A 15,859-nucleotide genomic window follows, 5' to 3' on the forward strand; every position below is an offset into this window, starting at 1 on the left:
ATATCATTTAGAATAAATTTGACCAAAGCTCTCAAATCCACTTAAAATAATTATTATCCTGTTATATGTATACACATAACATCTAATTAATTGGAGATCAATAAGAATCAACTTAATGTAGAAAACAAGAACAAATTCTTTTTTTATTTAATATGTATTATTGTTTAAACCTAATTTCAACTTCAGTTACTTATCTATTTTCCATATCTTGTATATATAAATAATAACAAAAATAAATATTTATATTACAGTATATAATTGATTTTGCATCCTTAATACAACAAATCTAAAGTAAAATGTTATTTCTAGCGATGTATTTTATAACCAAAACGGCAGAATCAATAGATTACATTATAGAAAACTGATAGCGCATGTTTCATTTAATTATCTCTTAAATTTATCATGTCATATAATCACGTGTTTATTCGATATAACGTAATATTAGTATATAAAGATATATATAATACTTCATATTATCATTTCAATGATATTTCTAAATTATTTTAATACAGATGATATTTAAATATTTTGTATTTATTTACTGCACATATATTTAAATTTATATGACTATTTCAAAAAACAAGATTCTTTTGTTTTATTAGTATTTTTCATATTTATTAGTATTTATTAGTGTTTATTAATATTTTTCATATATATATATATATAAATTCTTTTTTAGTCTTTAAGTCGCAAATATTGAATCTTAAAATAATAAATCTGCGGACAAAATTTTTTATAATACATCTTATGTGTGCTGCAAAAATATGTTTTAATTTTGCCGCGCGAGTTCATTATGTACAAAAGTGTATTTTTAAAACATTAGACTTATCACTTTGACTTGCATTAGTTGCATAAATTTAAGTCACTAAGTATATAAAAAAAAATATATTTAACGTAAAATTATAAGGTACAAGTTGGTAAACAACAATGAATTGTCAATATATTTACAATATTTTTATGGTTGGAATGATGTTCCGCTCAATAAGGGGGTGAGTTATATTTTTGATAACAATAATGTTAATTTTTTATGTTGACATTTAATTTTTCTATTTAAGAAAGATACTTAAAAAACACATGTTCGTAAAATTTATGGAATATCCATAGTATAATGTTATTTGAAAGAAATTTTTGTCTTTTTTATTTATTTATTTTAATGTAATATATTTGAAAATTTGTTTCATGTAATAATGTAGAGCTATACGTATGTACATATGTATAAGTACATATAAGTAAGTACATATATGTATTTTTTGTGTATTATACATATGATTATAAAGATTAATTTTATGCTTATAATAATTTATAAATAATGAAAGAATTAAATGGTTAATACTAATTTGGCAAGAAATAATATATATTTGACAATTACTATTCTTTAATAAATTCCACTAATTTAACTTTTAAGATGAAATACAAAATTATTATGTTTTATAAGATAATTTATTCTTTACCGAAATATTCAATTTTCTAGTTAATTATATAAAATATTTTGTTAATGTGTTAAATATTTGTAAATATGAGTTTACGAATAGTATTGATATTAATCGTTGATAATAAATAAGAGTTATTATGTTAACGATACAATTTATTATTGCATTTATTATCTGTGTTTATTATAACCTGTTTAATCATCAGAAATTTAAAAGGAATTAATAATTTATAACTTCTAATGGCAGTATGTCTCAAATGTGCTGTTGGTACATTGTAAAAATTTTACAAAAAACATGTATGTTTAACATTTTTTTTAATGAATAAAAAATTTCTATATACACATAAATTAACTACCTAATAAAAGTGTTATCTTCAATTAAAATTCATTATTTTTAATTAACTAGGCATAAAGAAATACTTTTTGATTTTACAACTGTAGAAAATGTGGATAATTGGAGAGAAATATCTGACACTGTTAGAACAGTAGGAAAATCAAAAGCTGTTTTAGCACTACAAACAACACAAGTTTTTCAACGAGCTATATTCTTTACTCTTTTAAATCCACAACCAAATGGTGCAGGATTTGCAGGGATACGTACAATGACTAATTTAAATTTATCCAATTTTGAAAATATTGAAATCAATTGTCGAGGACAAGGCAACAATAGTCACTATAAAATTGTTCTTAGACACAAAGGCCTTCATTCAAATGAAGATATAACATATGAACAATTTTTTCTGGTAAACTTTAGCTATATTACTTTAAGCTATTCTTAACAGCATAACTAATAAGTTATAAGTTGTAATTTTTAAAATAATGTGTTTAAGTCGAGTGGTTTACAATGTTTAAATAACAATAATTTTCAAGTATCAATTTAATACAAAAATTATATTAAATTACAATAGGCACCAATGTCAGATATTGACTTTTCAACTGTAACATTGCCTTTGATAAATTTTAAACCATATTATCGTGGACGAGAAGTACCTGATGCAGAACCATTAGACACTGCAAACATTACAATGCTTGGTTTACAAGTGTTTGGTGGAGTTTATTTACCAAAGAAACAAAAAGGTGTATCAGCATTAGAAGTAGAAAATATTTTAGTATCATAATTCCTATATTAATAATGATTGAAACTAAGTTTACTTTAAACTAAGTTATTTTAAGCAATTCACAAAAAGATAAAACTGTATTTTAAATAACAACATGTATAAGGGATAATAAAACATACACAAATGTACTGTAGAATTATTTAGTTGTTATAGAAGTATATATTCTGACTAAATCTTGTTAGTTTCTTTATAACAATATTGATCCATAAATGCAAATCAACAAGCATTTTTTAAATGAGTAACAAATGTGCTTAAATTCGTTTTGTAGCTGTGTTTTGAACAGAACCATTATAATATATGTTTGTCGAACTTCAGAGGCATGCTTTTTTAATATATATAAAATTTACCAATCATTTAGGTAACTTTCTTCAAGAGTAGTGTATGATTTAAGATCGTGATTGAGTCTGCAACAAAAATACATATAAAAAGATACAAATACTTACATATATATATTTATGTTAGAATATATCACTGTAGCACTTATTAACTTACGTTTTAAATGCATCAACAATTTCTGGTACTTTAGATGGATGACATACAATAGTTGTTTTACATTGTTTTGGATCAAATAATGGTTTTAAATATTGAGATGCTATACGACTCATATCCTCAATTGTTACTTCAGATACACGTTGCACCATTTGTTGAGTGTAATCATGTGGTACATTTTTAAAATAAGACAATAATGACTGTTGTACTACATCTCCTACACTCTGTTCTTTTCCAATAATCTCAAATATTAAACAAGATTTTGCCGATTCAAAAAGCAATCTTTCCCATTTATTTTCGAAAATATGAATCTCCTATAATAATGTAAAAGTTGAGCAATGCTATTTTCATTTTTTGAATGTTACAAATTTGATTAATTGTGATCTAAACAGATACTTACTACAATCGATTTTGCTTCTTTATATGCTGCTACAATATTTGTGGATTTATAAAATGATAAATATAACAGGCCTTCATTTGGTTTGGGATGGATATAATACCCATAAGATAGACCCTGACCTCTAATAAGTCTCCACATAGGGCCCTTAAAAAATATTGATGTTTAAATACGTATTATATTATGCAATACTTTTACAATTATTACAGAGATATTACATTATTTTTTATTTACCTCTAATTGAGTTAAATATTGTATACAAACAAGCAAAGGGGCTAAATCTGGACTGTGGTAATCATTTATACATGAGCAGCTCTGACATAAATAGGAAGATTCTATGGAACCTAATCCTGTAACGCAACCTTTAAATGGAATCTCATCTGGAGAATTTATCAATGCTGAATCAGGAATGGCTTCAAGTCTGTACAGTTATATGTTTACTATTTATATGCGAACATGTAATTTATAATTTAAGTCATGAAAATAAACTAACTTAGTCTTGCTTGATGTATCAAATGTAGAAAAGTATGTGTTCCATGGGCTATAAACATTTGGTACTTGAGCAGTTAATTTATCCACATTAGTTGCCATGTACAATACCATATTTTTAGGTGTTGTTAACACTTCTCTAACAGATTCAATTTCTGAAATAACTTCTTTTTGGCCTGTTTCATCATTTAAGCGTTCCAAAACATTATTAAGAAATTTCTGTTGCCGTAACATGTTAGATATATAAGGATTACTATCTGAAAATGAAAAATATAATTATTATTTACAATAACACAATTATGTATGTGTATGCACGCGTACGTGTTACGTAATTCTTTAAATTTTTTACCCTTATTATATATCAGTCCTTGCATTAAATCATTCACGATTTTATTCCCTTGTCTTTTAAATTGGGCGACATCGTTTACCATTTTTGCAGCTGTAATTTTTAATCTATCTGGAGTTAATTTAGTTTCGTATAAAAGTTCTTTAATCCATTGTACACCCTTCTCATATTTTTCCATTTCAAGCTATAAAAAGACAATTATTTAAGATTATTAAATAATTGTTAAACGAATTTTAACATAAAGAATTATTACATGAAGTATTAACAGAGCAGTATAACTGTATAGTCCACATGAAAACCTCGAAGAATTAGAAACTCCGAGGTTAGTATCATTCCTTATGGTATCTGCTTCCAATTCAGCTACAATTTCTTCATATGGAATGAGTTGACTATTCCTCATTACTGGGCACTCCATTATTATTTCCAATAATAAAGGAATGTAAGGTTTATATTCTTTTTTAACATCTAAAGTATTCATAATAACAAACATCTGTAAAAGAAATGCATAGTCAGTTAAATGATGTTTCAAGTATGATCAAACAATAAACAAGTACATACATAAACAAAGTTTGTATTAACGTGATCCAAATATGTATAAAATGGCAACTTTGATACATCAAATCTAGAATGTTGCTTACTGCTTTCTGTTGTATAACTCTTGATGTAGTGGAAATTGATAAGATGAGTAGATGGGATAGGAACAGAACTTAATATTTCATCTGGTACTGGTATCTAAATTTATACGAAATTAAAGTGTGTAAGAAAGAATATTATATATATCATATATGTATGTAAAATTACATACATCATTTTTAGCAATTGCTTCTTGCAGTTCTTTTTCTTTCTCTTGGAGTCCCTCTTTGCTTAAATTTTCAATTTGTTTAGTCACTCTGTCTTTCTCTTTCTCAGTTAATTCGTGTCTTTTTTCCAAACTGGGAATTCCTTTAACTAATACGAATGGAGACTCAAGAAAATATGTTTTCAACAAATTTAACCAGTAAGATTCAGGTTCAGTTTCTAATTTTTTAAGAGCTTGTACCTGATTGGTCCTCTGATCCAACTAAAATTTCAGAAACAGATATATAATTATTATAAGGATACCTTGATTAGTAAAATTTCATAACAGACCCAAAACAAGTACTTACATCTTCTTTAGTATTACCATAAAGTGCATATCCAAAAAGCATATATGCAATTGTATCATGCGGTTCACTTTCCAAACTACTCAAATCTTCAAGGATACGTCTATGAACAACTGTTCTCATTCGTTTCATATCAATACCTTTCTTATACACATCATTTAATACTTTTAACAACTGATCTTTTATCAGAGGAATTTTTGATTTTGGTACACTTTCAAACGCAAGGTATAGTACAGATACTGTATATGTACAATAAGAATAGCCAACATTACTAGCATATGCATCGTCAATTTCAACAAATTCTTTCTGCAGTGGACTAACTGATGTATCCGTGAGATATTTTAAAAGTAATGTACAACCGATAAGCTCATACATATTGGTAATAGGAGACGATCCTCGCCAAGCAACATCTACTACTCCATTATCTTCATCATCACAAGGATAATACACGTCTAAATCTATACTTTCAGTGAGAGGTGGTACAGGATCCTGCCAAGGTCTTTTAAAGAAACCTCTATTTCCCTAAAACATCCATTAAGTTCTAACTATGTTATGAAAGTAATGAAGAATTGAAATACAAACAATTATACATATATACTTTTGATATTATTTTCTTTTCTATAATTTGTAACGCTTTGAACACATCTGCATGTTTCACTTGGCCAGTGATTACTATTGTCAAATTCTCAGGCCTATAAAATTCTTGATGGTATTGCCTGACCTTTTCATTAGTAGTACTTTCTCTTAGATTTTTCAATGCTCCTATAAAAAAAAGTAATATTTTTCTTATAAAAATAGCAATGTACACCACTTAATGTTCTATTCTAAAATAATAAGATATTAGAAAGATTAATATTTTTACCTCCAACAATAGATTTGTAACCACATCGTCCAGGGAACATTGCTCTAAACAGTTCTACGTATACCAAATATTCTCCTATATTTTCTTTTCCTTGCATTTCACAGTAGACCACACCTGCATTTTCTCCTTCACCATTAATATGATGTACTTCAGTAAGGAAACCTGCATCCTTAATAAATAATTTTATACTTAATTTTATTAATTAAAAACATCTTACACATTATGATTTATTAATTATTAAATAAATAATAAATATTTTGTACCGTGAGTGTTGGATAAAGTATATGATCTAAATATATAGGCATTAAAGATAAAAATCCTTCACTTCCAGCAGTTGTCATAGTATAGAAAGTACAATCAACTTGTGTTGCAGCATTAGTACCAGATGCCAAGCACCTATTAGCTAATAGATCTAAAACACCTTTGTACGGATAATCCTCACTGCCCAGGAAAACAAGGTGTTCCAATGTGTGTGGTAACCCATCATCATCATGCGCTTCAGTAGCTAAATTTATAAAAATAGTATTATCTATAATACTATATACTATATATCTATAGTATTTATGACACACACACACACACACACACACACATATATATAACGTATATAAAGTAATAAAATTAAATGAATACCATATTTTAAGAATACACAAGAAATATAAAAACAACAGAAATTACCGAGGCACAAGTAACCATTTACAACAGGTCCTTCAACGTCCGCTATACAAACCGTAATTCCAGTATCTCTAGATTTGTAAATGTGTACCGGTATTGTATCATTTGCTTTTATCGAATATATAAAATCAAATGCTCCCATGTTTTCTCTAGGTGAATTGTCTACCGGCGCCATGTTATATTACATTAAATTTCTACTAACTTTAAAACTTCTTGAAAAGCAACACGAATACGTAAATTTTTATATTTGTAAAAATTTACAGTTTATTATATGAAACAATTGACAAATTATCGAAATTATCAAGGGAGCAACACAAGTCAAAGATATATATTTTAAATAATGCTCGATTGTAAAATATTTTTTATTTTAATAAATTTTAGGATATGTCTTAAATATTTAAAAACTTTATGTATAAGTTACAGATGCCTGATCTTTTTAGTTAAACATTGGTAGTAAACATTAGACAGATTAAATAGATTAGATAGTATCTCTGACAGTATTGAAATAATAATATTAAAGAAGAATAGATATATGGTGTTTAAATGGTTAATGCGTATAAAATTATTAACACTGTAACTATTGATAGAATTTTTAATTCTTTTATAAAAGATTGAATAATTTAACTTATTCAGAAAATTAATACGTGAATGATATTTATTGATTCGTTATAAATTCTATATTATAAATTATTTATAATTTATGTCTTCAAATTTATACCCATAGATAGCGCTGTAGTAGTATACGTTACGTTCGTTGCAATGCAGTGATATTAAACACAATCTAAATCTGAGTAAAGAATCAGCTGTCTGATTGATATGGCGAGATATTCTAGTGAATCGGACTCAGATCATAATAGCAAGTATCGTCGAAGACGTAATAGGAGATCCAGGTAAATAATATTAAATTATTTGAGATCTTATACGATATACTTAATTTGATTTATTTCCTGTCTATATTAAAACATTACTTGATTGTAATTTTATGCATAACATCATAATTTTCATTAATATATATATTTATATTAATAAAACTAATTACAAAACGTAGTTTAATATGTAATCCTTCATTTCAGATCATCTAGTTCAGATTCTAGTGATTCATCTTCTCATAGACGAAGATCAACCAAACACTCAAAAACAAAGCGTAGACATCGCTCACATTCCAGAAGCAGAGGGAGAGATAGAGATCATAGCCAAAAAAGTTACAAAAGCTCTAGAAATAGTAATTCAAAAGGAAGAGAAAGACATAGATATCATTCTAGATCACGATCTTCAGATTGTTCCAAGAGAAAAGCTAGATCAGCTTCAAGAGAAAAATCTGGGAGTCGTTCAAGTAGTTCACAATCTAATGTAAAGACTGTTGTGTCTGAAAAAACTAAAAATGTTTTAATAAAAGGTATGATTTTTATTACATATGTTATTTTTCAAGTTATAAATATTTTATTATTAATCTGAATTTATAGTATTAAAAACATTGAATAGTTTTATCTTGTGTTTATATAGAAAATAAGGGTAGGAAAATTTTAAGTTTAGTTATACAAATTAGGATATTATACTAATGTTATTTTGCAGGAATCATATTAATTTAACATAAAATTATTTTTAGGTGATTTTCCAATTGAACCACGTTTTAAAGAAGGTGTGTTAGAGGAAATCAATTCTGAAGGTTTTACACCCAAACAATTTTCATCTAATACAAAGGAAAAGAAATTTAAGAACATTGTTATAGATATTAATGCAGATACTATACAAGTTCCAACAGTGGCTGAAGTTCCTTGTGGATCTGAAAGTATCTTTCATTCTTCGGTAATGTACCTTTTTCTTTCTCCATATGCATGAATGATATAAATATTAGACATTTTATTTTCAAATATTTTTTATTTAGATAATGATTGATCAGGAAGCCAGATTTGATAAATGGGTGAAAAAATTGTACACTCTTAGACAGAAAGCCATAGCTGATTTGATACATTCAAATGTTACTTGATAGTTGAATAATGTAGTTTTACTAAAATTTATTAATGTAAATAAATGTTAATCCCTTGATGCTCATACCTGTGTAATAAATGGCTATAACTAAAAATTCAAAATGCACAAATAGGTAATCAACCATTTTTTGTACTAATAAATAATCGCATTTTTATATTTATAAACACACTTACTTCTTTCATTTCTTAGGCGTATTATTTTATTAGAAACGCAAGATATAGAAATAAAAACAATATATTGTTATATAATCAAGAAACAATTCCCTTAAAAACAAAATTGTGCGTTTTTGACTGATTAGGCTGAATGACTAATGATTTTAATGATTATGCTGATTTGACTGAAAAGTTAAAATATGTTATGGGATTAAAAAAAATTTTGTATATAAATGTATAAATTAAATGTAAGAAATGAATAAAATATAAATATTTTATAATTCTTGTTATCAGACATGTTGCTATTAAAATTTGCATTCCCTAGTCAAGAACTGTATTAATATCATGGAACAAAAATTCCAATAATTACAGTTACGTTTTATTTGTATACAAACGAGATATGTTTGACGTATTGCATTTTATGGTATAATATTTCTTTTGTGTAATGCAAATAAAGTTTATGTAAAATTACTTTATCTCTGAAGAATATATATATTTATTTGACTTATGTTACGTTCGTTACATTTAAATCGAAACGCCACCTTAGAAATTAGTTTTTGAATGATGGTAGTACTGATTCGTTAGATTTGAAGTATCTGTTATTTATTATATCAGATCACATCTTTGAATATTTTGTTATATTTTGTGAATGCGAACATTTTGTGGATGAAATGTACTACTTCGTCTGAAATTACAGGTATTTATCAAATATTCAGAGCACTCGTTGCTTTTATTTACTTGTTCTTTTGTTTGCTATCATATGAAACCTAGGAATTTGATTTATAAATGCGAAAGAAGCAGATTATATGTACATAAGCATCTAATACGACAATTACATTACAAACAAGTGCTTCATTAATATAAAAATATGATTAATATTATTACTTCGCGTACACATTTCTTTTTTGATCATTTAGATGATTATACACAAACATATGTATGTATATATATATTCATATAATATATATGTATATATACATATGTATATTCATATAAATTGTAGTAGAATAACGTTTACATAGCGTGAAAGGTGTAAGTGAAAGACTGAACACTGAACACATTATGGCCTACCGCAATTTTTATTTATGCGGACGTTTGTTTCTACAGCTACATTTTAAACATCGTTAAAATATATATATATATAGTATGATAAATAGTAATAAATACAATATCTTAACAAACGTTAAAAATTAGTATACATCTGGTGGTAGTTATAAAATCGTAGATAGATCATCAAATGTTAAGGAAATTATAGTTATTTCGAAGAAGACGAGTATTGCACACGTATAAAATCGCAAATGGTATATATAATGATAACCAATTCATTTACGAGTCTTATTATATATACTGAGAGAGAAATTGATTTAAAAAGTAATGACACTGCGTTTGCTAAGTTTATTAAACGATATTGTTAGTATTATTGCATGTGAATTCCATTATAAACGAATATATCAGAAGTTGTATGCGATTAACAGCTAACAATATCGTTACATTTCTAAGGATTGACTTTGAGGTCTTTATGTTTATCCTATGAATAGTTATTTCTTTTATACTAGGAAGGATACTACGTCTGAAACAAACGAAGCATTGCAATATGAAAACCTGCCTGTTTTCAACGTTAAACGAGTGATCATTCTTTTCATTCTATGATCGTTCAATTGTAAGTGTCCTAAAACGATTAAATATAGTAAAGATCGACATCAAAATTCGATCGTACTAAAATTATCATCGCTCACAATTACAGTTGCGTTCTTACTGTTCCAGACAGAAACTATCCCATGCGTTATGATAAACGTTGCCCTATGTATTCCCCTTTTGTAATACACGCGATATATATTACTACGCTTAGATGAACATTTAGTATTGATATCCTCCGTTAGCCGCTGCGTCGCCACCACTTCCGGATGGATATCCTCCATTGTTTCCACCGTTGCCACCGTTGCCACCGTTATTTCCGTTTCTGTAACCGCCATTGTCACCACCTGGTCTTCCCGATGGATAGCCTGCTAAGAATTCAAATATTACATATATTTACGATTAAAAATCGGATGAAATTAGATTGAAACGTAGTTTCAGCGAAGAACTTATGCAGATATATGTATGTTTCATTCACCATCGGTGAAGTCAGGCCCATCACCTGGCCTGCTTGATGAATAAACATTATTACCTCCGGCTCCATCCCCGTTAGGTCCGCCACTTGGGTATCCATTATCTCCACCATTGCCTCCTGGTCCACCAGAACCATATCCTTGGCCATTCGCTTCACCTTCGTATCTAATTTGAGGTTTAAATCCATCTTGATCAGCTTCGTACTCAACGATTTGTTTTCTGCCATCAGGAAGCAGAACATTGAACTCTCCCTGTGCGCGATCCCCGTCTCTGCTTTCCGTATGGCCATAATCAGCTCCGGACTGCTCGTCCTTGACTTCATAAGAGAATTCGTACTTTGCTGGTTCCTAAATTAGCATCGAGATATATAATAAAGATAGTTATAGGTCATAAACTATGAAAGGGTTGAGAATTCGTATTGACTCCTAGTAGGCAATAAAAATTAAACGAAATACTTGACGGTGAGAGAAATCAATTAAATTTCCATTCTTGCGTAGTTATATCGTTTACCATGAATTAAATGCATTAGTTTCAATAACATATATTTGATTCTAAAACTTATCGGTGCTCCTGTTTTCTATACCAGTAATTAACTCGGATAATTTCATTTATTGCTCACAACGAACAATAAAAAATATATTGTAACGATGAGAAATAATTGGTCATGATAGGTAATTATTACCAAACATACTTACGTTATTTTCATCTTCCCCGTAACCTCCGTTACCGCCACCATTTCCACCTGGTCCAGAAGGATAACCGCCGTTGCCGCCGCCATTACCACCGGGACCTCCAGAAGGATAGCCATCATTGCCACCAGGACCTCCAGAAGGATATCCACCATTGCCACCCCCGTTACTACCCGGTCCTCCTGATGGATATCCACCATTGCCACCGTTATATCCTCCATTTCCGCCGCCGTTATTTCCATTTCTACCTGGTGGTCCATAAAGACCCGATGGTCTTCCTCCATTTCTCTCAGGGGTTCCGTAACTACTCGATGGCCGTCCCCCATTGCCACCGTTTCCACCGTTTCCGCCGTTTCCACCGTTTCTTCCAGGAGGTCCATAGAGACCCGATGGAGATCCACCTCCATTGCCACTACCAAAACCATTTCCGTTTTCAGGAGGACCGTAGCTGTTCGATGGAGCACCACCGAATCCGTTCTTGCCAGCTCCGTTGCTTCCACCACCGAAACCATTTCCTCCGCCAGGTGCTCCGTAACTACTGGACGGTCTTCCGGCTCCTGAACCTCCGTTTCCACCGAGTCCATTGGACGGTGCACCATAAGAACTAGAAGGCTGGCCACTACCGAAACCATTTCCCCCACCAGGTGCTCCGTAGCTGCTGGATGGTCTTCCGGCACCCGAACCTCCGTTTCCACCGAGTCCATTGGACGGTGCACCGTAAGAGCTGGAAGGTTGACCACCACCGAAACCATTTCCTCCACCAGGTACTCCGTAACTGCTGGACGGTCTTCCGGCACCTGAACCTCCGTTTCCACCGAGTCCATTGGACGGTGCTCCGTAAGAGCTAGAAGGTTGACCACCGCCGAAACCATTTCCTCTGCCATTGCCATTCCTTCCACCGTTCGAGCCAGGTACTCCGTAACTATTTGATAAACCGTTACGACCGCTGTCGCCTCCTCCGATGCCGTTCTGCCCGTCGAAACCAGGCGGGCCGTAAGTATTGGATGGTCCTCCGCCACCTCCTCCGTTGCCACCGCCGCTTGGTGGCAAATATGAGTTCACCGGCGGCTCAGAGCGCACCAGGGTAAGGGCTATGACGAATACTGCTAATCCAATCTGTATGCATAAAGTTTTAATATTTGTATATGTTGTTCAAGTAGAGACAGTTGTTGCCTCTAGTCTGACACGGTGATAGGAATTACAGAATTAAGTTGGAAATCAAACATGAATTTTTAAAAACAGGAGTTTGGGTAGATCTTTCTATCTTATGGTGTTTCTTAGATTGCCACTTTAAGTATCGGATCTTTAGTATTTCTAGAATCGCAACTCTACTAAACTCTACCAAACAACCTATCAAAGATATATCGGAAACATCATTGAATTCTTTCTGTCGATTAATACGATAATTCGCGAACAAAATTTTCCTATTGTCTCTGGAATTCTGCCACACAAATAGTAACTGCGAAGAATAGAATTCTCTCGCGTTAAGCAACTTGGTCGCAGAATAGCTCGGGACATTTTGACATACGAAACAATCCTTGCCGCGCGCTTCTTCCTGCTCGATGCTTATCAGTTGCAACAGATATAATTTTCTTGCTCTTTCTGGATTCAAATTTTCTCACCTTAGACATGTTGAAGTCGGTGGGCCTTTCCTCCGGGCGGAACAATAAACTTGGCCACCGTTTTTCCCTCGTTTATCCTTGAGAAGGCGAGTCTCTGGATCACGCGAACTGCTTCACCAGATAGGCTTTCGTTTTCCGTCGGTTTTACCTTTTGGCTATGCTACACCTTCCACCGTTGGATGGTGTCGAGGGAATGACAAACTTTGGTTCTAATCCGCTTTATATATCCCGGGATTCATCCGTGTTTCTAGATCACGGTTTGGTGCAAGCGCTGTAGGATTTACAGCGAGGCACCGGTGTAACTGTGTCACGGTGGTGTTGAATCAGTCGGTGACGGTAGTGATGGTGAGTGAAGAAGAGTGGGACCGTAGCAACCACCTAGAGTACGGATTCGTTCCATATTTCACGGGTTACGAATCCTATATTGTAACGCAATGCGGCGCATCATTAACTCGGAGCATCGTTCTTCTCGTGCTCTCGCCTCTCTGTCGGGTGGCTAGAGCGGCAGAAACGAAGAAGGATGCAGGACTTCGTAAGGATACGGACCTTCTAAGGATGGCAACTTCGACCGCTCGTCTTCGTTAACCAAGGCTTGATTAATACTGCTCTCGTCTCATCGCATCGGAAACTTTCACGAAATTGTTCGATGTCTGATGCGATTCTTCCATCGAAGAACAAGTCAGGCGAATGAGACATTAGGCAATGTTAAGCGAATGTACTAATTACGGAGGTAACTATCTAATTAGAAGTCAGAACGTTGTTTAACGCGCTACGAAACGATGATTAATAGAACGCTTCTGGTCGCTGATTAATTAACCGGCAAATTCGAATCTTTTTCGAGCGTCGATGCGCGAACCAGGGTCCCGAGCTTGGGGTGCAACTCCGCGACACGTGATTTGCGCTTCGATTAAACGGGATGGAGCGCTCGAGCGATATACGCATTTGCAACATATCAGGTATATATAGTATACGGTAATATTATACCCAGACTAATGATATACTTAGTGTACTTTAATATACCTGCTATTACGATAATATCGTAAAATAATCGCAAAAAGGAGAAATTTAAAAAATACCCGAATATAGTGATTCTCATTGTCGTGAAATTGGTATTATTACTAATGTAAACTTTCGCGTAATTTCTCAACACGTAAAGCAGTTCTGTAACTTAACTAACTTACTTAATTCTTTTTTTGTTCCGAGAGTAAGATGAGAATTTAATTGATTACGAAATACGATGGGTCGAATATTTCAGGAACGTTTTTGTTAAACATCTCTTGCTCCGAATGTATTGCCCGTGTTCATCCGTTTAATTTCGCAAGCGATAAGTAGCCTTCGATACCGAATGTCATGGATTTGATGCAGACCAATTTTTATATGGCGTAATATACTTTCCTCGTACTTTCGATTTCGCAATCCTTTAATACGCGTTGCCATAACGTGGTCCATTAACGCCCGCGTACGCTTCACCGTTACTCTTTTTTTACCGTACTGTGCTGATGAGCGGATAGTTAACGGAAGATCAGGTTTATTGCAAAGATAAAATTAATCGTGACGAACGTAACAACAGAAGAATAATCTTAACATTGACAAATATGGTAGGCTGAAAGTTCAATTGCACGTCGTTTAAACATTCCTCGTTCCTCAAATTTCACTCGAGATCGTTCTTAGATGCTAAATTACATTCTTTTTCGATAAAACTAATTTTGGTCCTGACTTTGATGTTTCAGTCGCAACGTGAAGTTAATACGCGGTTACATCGATGTTCTACAAGCTTTTTCTTCGTGATGAACGGGTTTGTCGAGACCTTTACTATCTGACATTTTTCACGAAGGAATAGATTCGGATTAGGTTCTTTACGTTTGACGAAAAAAAGGAAGAAACGTGTACCATCTATGTGCACGAGACGATACCGAAAGATTCTATAAAAAGTTAGATCGCGTAATTCATGTAGGGAGGACTTGAAAAGGAGAGATGGCAATTAAACCTATTATGTCTCATACAGTTAAGGCAACAACATGCTTTCTGCCAGCCAGACTTTCTCATACGTTTTTACGAAGCGCACGTCATTGAAACACGAAGGGTTTAAGAACATCGCTGCTTAAGATGCACATACGTGAATCCTGATCGACTGGAATTCATGCATCTTAACTATATCCTTTAGCATGTTGCTATGGACACACGGATGGAAGGGACGAAGATAATAAATCGATAGCGATCAAATTATACAAATCGCTTTTCATCGTTGCATAAACGTGAGCCCATTCAAACAGTATACTTACAAATTTATCATTTCCTCGGTGTAAATTTTATCTTACATTTAACAGGAACGAAATTTGGAGAAATCAAAG

General features: G+C 31.9%; 4 protein-coding genes across 7 annotated transcripts; 2 read left to right on the plus strand and 2 right to left on the minus strand.

The window, feature by feature from the left end:
• Positions 1-713: 713 nt before the first annotated feature.
• On the plus strand, positions 714-2,597 carry LOC139995937 (uncharacterized). 2 transcript variants are annotated; one of them, XM_072019886.1, is made up of 3 exons: positions 714-989; positions 1,836-2,172; positions 2,338-2,597. In XM_072019886.1, exons 1-3 carry the CDS (start codon positions 928-930, stop codon positions 2,545-2,547), a joined length of 609 nt encoding a protein of 202 aa, XP_071875987.1. In that variant the 5' UTR covers positions 714-927; the 3' UTR covers positions 2,548-2,597. The 2 variants fall into 2 exon arrangements, with proteins under 2 accessions (XP_071875987.1, XP_071875988.1); XM_072019887.1 differs by lacking the exon at positions 714-989 and adding an exon at positions 1,608-1,726.
• On the minus strand, positions 2,337-7,184 carry LOC139995934 (uncharacterized protein C05D11.1). Its single transcript, XM_072019880.1, has 14 exons — positions 6,951-7,184; positions 6,536-6,777; positions 6,273-6,441; positions 6,009-6,172; positions 5,414-5,932; positions 5,074-5,328; positions 4,827-5,000; positions 4,522-4,758; positions 4,272-4,452; positions 3,927-4,179; positions 3,668-3,854; positions 3,437-3,580; positions 3,040-3,350; positions 2,337-2,951 (listed from the first exon to the last, which is right to left on the minus strand). The coding sequence occupies exons 1-14, from the start codon at positions 7,120-7,122 to the stop codon at positions 2,891-2,893; spliced, it is 3,069 nt and encodes a 1,022-aa protein (XP_071875981.1). The 5' UTR covers positions 7,123-7,184; the 3' UTR covers positions 2,337-2,890.
• A 488-nt stretch (positions 7,185-7,672) lies between these two features.
• LOC139995936 (uncharacterized) lies at positions 7,673-9,100 on the plus strand. Its single transcript, XM_072019885.1, has 4 exons — positions 7,673-7,837; positions 8,021-8,343; positions 8,554-8,753; positions 8,833-9,100. Exons 1-4 carry the CDS (start codon positions 7,764-7,766, stop codon positions 8,932-8,934), a joined length of 699 nt encoding a protein of 232 aa, XP_071875986.1. The 5' UTR covers positions 7,673-7,763; the 3' UTR covers positions 8,935-9,100.
• A 1,693-nt stretch (positions 9,101-10,793) lies between these two features.
• Positions 10,794-13,668, minus strand: LOC139995935 (uncharacterized). 3 transcript variants are annotated; one of them, XM_072019884.1, is made up of 5 exons: positions 13,509-13,668; positions 12,135-13,002; positions 11,893-12,068; positions 11,256-11,544; positions 10,794-11,094 (listed from the first exon to the last, which is right to left on the minus strand). In XM_072019884.1, the coding sequence occupies exons 1-5, from the start codon at positions 13,515-13,517 to the stop codon at positions 10,946-10,948; spliced, it is 1,491 nt and encodes a 496-aa protein (XP_071875985.1). In that variant the 5' UTR covers positions 13,518-13,668; the 3' UTR covers positions 10,794-10,945. The 3 variants fall into 3 exon arrangements, with proteins under 3 accessions (XP_071875985.1, XP_071875984.1, XP_071875983.1); XM_072019883.1 differs by having other exon boundaries at positions 10,794-11,091; positions 11,893-13,002; XM_072019882.1 differs by having other exon boundaries at positions 11,893-13,002.
• Positions 13,669-15,859: the final 2,191 nt, after the last annotated feature.

Source organism: Bombus fervidus, chromosome 16 (assembly GCF_041682495.2).
Source record: "Bombus fervidus isolate BK054 chromosome 16, iyBomFerv1, whole genome shotgun sequence".
In the NCBI taxonomy this organism is placed as follows: domain Eukaryota; kingdom Metazoa; phylum Arthropoda; class Insecta; order Hymenoptera; family Apidae; genus Bombus; species Bombus fervidus.

Coding starts and splice junctions, on each gene's coding strand:
- LOC139995937 (XM_072019886.1), top strand. CDS start 928: ATGAATTGTCAATATATTTACAATATTTTTATGGTTGGAATGATGTTC. Junction 990..1,835: donor ATGTTCCGCTCAATAAGGGG/GTGAGTTATATT, acceptor TTAATTAACTAG/GCATAAAGAAATACTTTTTG. Junction 2,173..2,337: donor CATATGAACAATTTTTTCTG/GTAAACTTTAGC, acceptor AAATTACAATAG/GCACCAATGTCAGATATTGA.
- LOC139995934 (XM_072019880.1), bottom strand. CDS start 7,122: ATGGCGCCGGTAGACAATTCACCTAGAGAAAACATGGGAGCATTTGAT. Junction 6,442..6,535: donor TACTTTATCCAACACTCACG/GTACAAAATATT, acceptor TTATTTATTAAG/GATGCAGGTTTCCTTACTGA. Junction 4,180..4,271: donor AGGACTGATATATAATAAGG/GTAAAAAATTTA, acceptor TTTCATTTTCAG/ATAGTAATCCTTATATATCT.
- LOC139995936 (XM_072019885.1), top strand. CDS start 7,764: ATGGCGAGATATTCTAGTGAATCGGACTCAGATCATAATAGCAAGTAT. Junction 8,344..8,553: donor TAAAAATGTTTTAATAAAAG/GTATGATTTTTA, acceptor AATTATTTTTAG/GTGATTTTCCAATTGAACCA. Junction 8,754..8,832: donor AAAGTATCTTTCATTCTTCG/GTAATGTACCTT, acceptor TTTTTTATTTAG/ATAATGATTGATCAGGAAGC.
- LOC139995935 (XM_072019882.1), bottom strand. Junction 11,545..11,892: donor ACGGGGAAGATGAAAATAAC/GTAAGTATGTTT, acceptor ATGCTAATTTAG/GAACCAGCAAAGTACGAATT. Junction 11,095..11,255: donor TAACGGGGATGGAGCCGGAG/GTAATAATGTTT, acceptor TTGAATTCTTAG/CAGGCTATCCATCGGGAAGA.